The 4,826-nt window shown below is 46.4% G+C and overlaps 1 protein-coding gene across 1 annotated transcript; it reads left to right on the forward strand.

Moving 5' to 3' along the window:
- Positions 1-2,816: 2,816 nt before the first annotated feature.
- On the forward strand, positions 2,817-3,764 carry LOC137345326 (probable G-protein coupled receptor 139). Its single transcript, XM_068008823.1, has one exon. It carries the CDS (start codon positions 2,817-2,819, stop codon positions 3,762-3,764), a length of 948 nt encoding a protein of 315 aa, XP_067864924.1.
- The last annotated feature ends 1,062 nt before the right edge of the window (positions 3,765-4,826 follow it).

A 4,826-nucleotide genomic window follows, 5' to 3' on the forward strand; every position in this document is an offset into this window, starting at 1 on the left:
CAACAGTATCCAAAGCTGCATATCTGTTTGAGAGGGGGGATGGCCACAGGGGACTCCTGCAGACCTGCCTGTGCCTTCTACTCCGCCTGGTGGTCACACATCCCTTTTCTGCCTGTGCAGCCATTACCTGCGGTGTGACCACCTCAGTAAACGTGCTATCTATGACATTCTCAGCATCGTGGATGATCCACAGTGAATCCATCCGTTGCTCCATCTCCGTTACGCCGGTAGCCAATAGCTGCAGTTGAATACACTTCCAGCACACATGGTCGTCAGGGACACTGGAAGTGTTCCTGATTCCCCACAAAGCGCAGGAGGAGCATATCACGGGTGCGAGCTCTCCTGCCATGACTCACCTTTAGATCAATTTGTTACTCCCTTCACCTTAAAAAAAATATTAATTACACTCGGGGCCTTGTTCTACTCCAAGCAGGACCCACTACAATCCAAATTACACTAATTAATAAAAACACGCTTTAGTAGTACTCAATTTATCACTTGAGTGAAAAAAAAAATGTTTCCCATGTTTTCTGAAGCTATTTACATCGGCTAGCATTTACCCAACCAATTACGTTGCAGATTTTCCGTGATGTCATTGTAAGTCTTTTATTTCGTCTTTGGAGTCTCAGCTTGCGCGGCATCAAGAGAGACAGGAAGCCTGCCACAGCTCCGGATAGGCTTCCTTCCAGGTCCGCCAGTCGCCGTTCCACTCCCGGGTAAGTAAGGGCCTCGAGCCCCGCTCTTTATTTATCGCTGCCACTCCTGATCAACGTCACTCCAGGTTCGTCACTTGTCGCTCCACTCCCAGGTAAGTAAGGGCCTGCAGCCCAACTCTTTATTTATAGCCACCGCTCCAGAGTGGCTTTCTTCCAGGTCCACCCATCACTGCTCCGCTCCGAGGTAAGTGGGTGATTACTTTGCAGAACTCCTCTGCTCCATCTGCAAGCATGACTCTGAACTTCCAGTATCTGTCCTGTCTCTTCAATTCTGCATCCCACTCCTTCTCTGACCATTTTGTCTTTGAACTCCAAGACTCTTCGACCAAAGTTCAATGAGAAACAACACAATGTTTTCGATTCGTTATTATATAGCCTGTCGGACTCAACACGGTGATGAAAAACTGCAGATTAAATACAGTTTTCGCATTCTGTAGGACGTTCTGTGCTGGTAATAGATGATGTTTACATCAGAGTCACCGGGGAATAGAGGGAGTGTGGGTTGGGGCTTGGGGTGTCATTCCCCGATTGATAAACAGCTGGCAGGCTGGTCCACACATCTCAGGTCCTCTCGCCATTCTGCATTACATGTTATGGTCACTGGAGCCTTTTCCTCTTTCCCATGCTCCCCCTCCCTCTCTTATTCTGCAGTCACCATTTACACATCCTCTGGACCCATCCTCTGTTTCATTGATTCTCCATTCCCCTTGCAGCATCAACGCCTTTCCTCACAGAATCACGCCAGCCCTCTGCTCGATCGGAGACCTTCCCTTTGTTCTTTCCTCACTCGCATGTCTCTGGCTCATCTTTTCTTTAAAACTGTTATTGCCTAATAATGTCTGGTTCTGATGAAACGATATTGGCCGAACACATTAAATCTGTTTGTCTCTCCGCAGATGCTGCCTGACCTGCTGATTTTTTTCAACATACTTTTGTTTTTCTTTTAATTAAATTTACATTACTCTTAGAGTTTTTCTATTCCTGCTATATTAGCACTGCATATTAACAGGGCTAGGGTGCGGCGGGGTGGCGGGGAGAGGGGATGCGTTATAATCGTTCGGGTGGCGTTGGGTTTTGGACGGCAACCCCAGAAATCCTGGTTTCCCTGCAGGCGGTGGAGTTGTAAATCCACAGACTGCATTTCATTTATTTGACAGGTTCGCTCCCAACTGACAGCCTGATTGACAGGCTCGGCCTCCAGTTGGGTGATGACGACTAGGCAGCAAGCGATCAGACCATGTATGGCTGAACCACGAAACCAAGATGAGAGGTGTCGTCTGCTTCCTAGAGTGTCCAATAAGCCTCAGCCGAGGCAAAGCACGTGGTGGTATCTCCATTCACTGGGGTCAATCTGCAATATGAGAGTGGGGCGATCTCCTATAATTGGGCTGTTCCAAGTCCAGGGCGGGATGTACTGATGTCTGATTCACGACACGGTTCAGGGAGTCCAATCCTGGGATGGTTCAGATGTCAGAGGTTTCTGATCCCGGATATGGTGGAGGGTGCACAAAGCCCAGGATGTGGGGGAATTCAGATCCTAGGAGAATCCACTGCAGTTATGGAGGGGCTGTCGGTGTTTTTGATCGTGGGTCTTTCGATCCACAACTCGCATAGGAGGGTCAGTGCGTGATGTACGAGACGACGGGTGGTCTGATACGAAGGCTCTGGCCCAGGGAAGTCCGATCGTTGGAGGGAAGGGGTTGTGGGGGCAAAGTGGTGTACAGAGGTTCTGATCTTGGAGGCCTGTTACCTGGTGGGGGTCTGATCCCAGAGGCGCTGTTCACCTATCCTGGTGTCTTTGTATGGACTGTGGGATCACGGCTGTCCAGAGCTAAAATGTAAAATATCTTAAATCAGAGACTTCAGTCACATTAAAATATTTAAACTGCAAACCCACCTCCTGCTAGCAGTTCTGTACCCCCCACCCCGCACCCGCCGACCCAATTGGCTAAACCCAGAAGTTGGCGAGCCAGAGGCGGGTGAAGATCAGATTTGAGATTTTTAAAAATTGAACTTCTGACCCACTCGCAAACCATCTATTTTTTGGTTGTAAAACTCGGTGTCTTATGTCTGGCTCAGGCATGGAGAATATTTGTTTATATGATTTCCATTCTCTTTTCCCTTCTCTTTCTTCCAGTGAATTTACTGGCAGTTGTGATCCTATCACGTGGAAAGTGCGGCCTCTCCACCTGCACTACTCGCTACCTGGTGGCCATGGCAATGGCAGATCTACTGGTTATTATCACTGAGGTCATACTGCTCCGGATTGGTTATTACTTTTTACCAGGATCTTTCCTGAACATCACACCTATTTGTAGTGCCATCGCTGTCTTGAGTTGTGCAGCTGGAGACTGTTCTGTCTGGTTCACCGTCACTTTCACCTTTGATCGATTTGTTGCCATTTGTTGCCAGAAACTGAAAACAAACTATTGCACCAAGAAAACTGCAGCTCTCGTTCTGACAGCAACCTGCATTCTGCTCTGTTTAAAAAGCATCCCATTCTACTTTGCGTATAAACCTGGCAAGATAATTGACAGTGTGCCGTGGTTCTGTTACACCAACCCGAGCTATTTTACTGAGCCTGGATGGGTGGGATTTGATTGGTTTGATACAGTTTTAACCCCATTGCTCCCATTCGCTTCAATTCTGTTGCTCAACGCTCTGACAGTCAGACACATTTTAGTGACGAGTCGAGTCCGCAAGGGACTGAAGGGTCAGAGCAAGGGAGAGAATCACAGTGACCCAGAGATGGAGAGCAGAAGGAAATCTGTGATTTTACTCTTTACGATATCTGGCAGCTTCATACTTCTGTGGTCAGTGTATGTTTTAAATTTCTTATATTATAACATTACCGGAGCAAATCCCAGGGGTCATGACGATTCTGTATATATATTTGAACAAGTAGGATGGATGCTTCTGAATTTAAGCTGCTGTACAAACACATTTATTTATGGGGTGACACAATCTAAGTTCAGGGAGCAGTTCAAGAATGCGGTAAAATATCCAGTTATATCAATTATTCAATTAGTTCATAAACAAAATCACTGAGAGCAGCCCAGAGGCAAGCCCCAATGTATTCAGTCCATGAATGTAATATTTATCCCCAATTGACGAGAAGTGAGCAAGAGCTGGATGACTCAAAATACAATAGCAAGGGAGGTGGGTGCTGTGCAGGGTGGTCACACACACCAAACAGCATCAGGGCGGGGGGAATGAAGTGACCTTGGGATGACTGCATTAAAGACTGCCGCTGCCTGCAGAACAAAAAAGGAAACAGCAATCACAATCTTTCCTCACTTCTACTTGTTCGACTATCGGATCCTCAGCTATGCTCTGAAAAACAAAGTGCTTAGAAACGTCAATGTGCAGCAACTGCTGGAATCTTCTCAGCTCAGTTGATTATTGTTAACTGTTTTTATTTTTTTGATAAATTTCATTGCGTCCATCACCCTTCCATCCTCACCGCCCTGGACTGCCATCTCACCTTCTCTCAGTCCCCTAATCAGATGGTGAGTGGCGGAGTTTGGGGGGCGTTGCCTGGATGGGTGGGATTTGATTGGTTTGATACCGTTTTAACCCCATTGCTCCCATTCGCTTCAATTCTATTGCTCAACGCTCTGACAGTCAGACACACTTTAGTGACGAGTCGAGTCCGCAAGGGACTGAAGGGTCAGAGCAAGGGAGAGAATCACAGTGACCCAGAGATGGAGAGCAGAAGGAAACCTGTGATTTTACTCTTTACGATATCTGGCAGCTTCATACTTCTGTGGTCAGTGTATGTTTTAAATTTCTTATATTATAACATTACCGGAGCAAATCCCAGGGGTCATGACGATTCTGTATATATATTTGAACAAGTAGGATGGATGCTTCTGAATTTAAGCTGCTGTACAAACACATTTATTTATGGGGTGACACAATCTAAGTTCAGGGAGCAGTTCAAGAATGCGGTAAAATATCCAGTTATATCAATTATTCAATTAGTTCATAAACAAAATCAGAGAGCAGCCCAGAGGCAAGCCCCAATGTATTCAGTCCATGAATGTAATATTTATCCCCAATTGACGAGAAGTGAGCAAGAGCTGGATGACTCAAAATACAATAGCAAGG

Source organism: Heterodontus francisci, chromosome 28 (genome assembly GCF_036365525.1).
Source record: "Heterodontus francisci isolate sHetFra1 chromosome 28, sHetFra1.hap1, whole genome shotgun sequence".
Lineage (NCBI taxonomy): Eukaryota > Metazoa > Chordata > Chondrichthyes > Heterodontiformes > Heterodontidae > Heterodontus > Heterodontus francisci.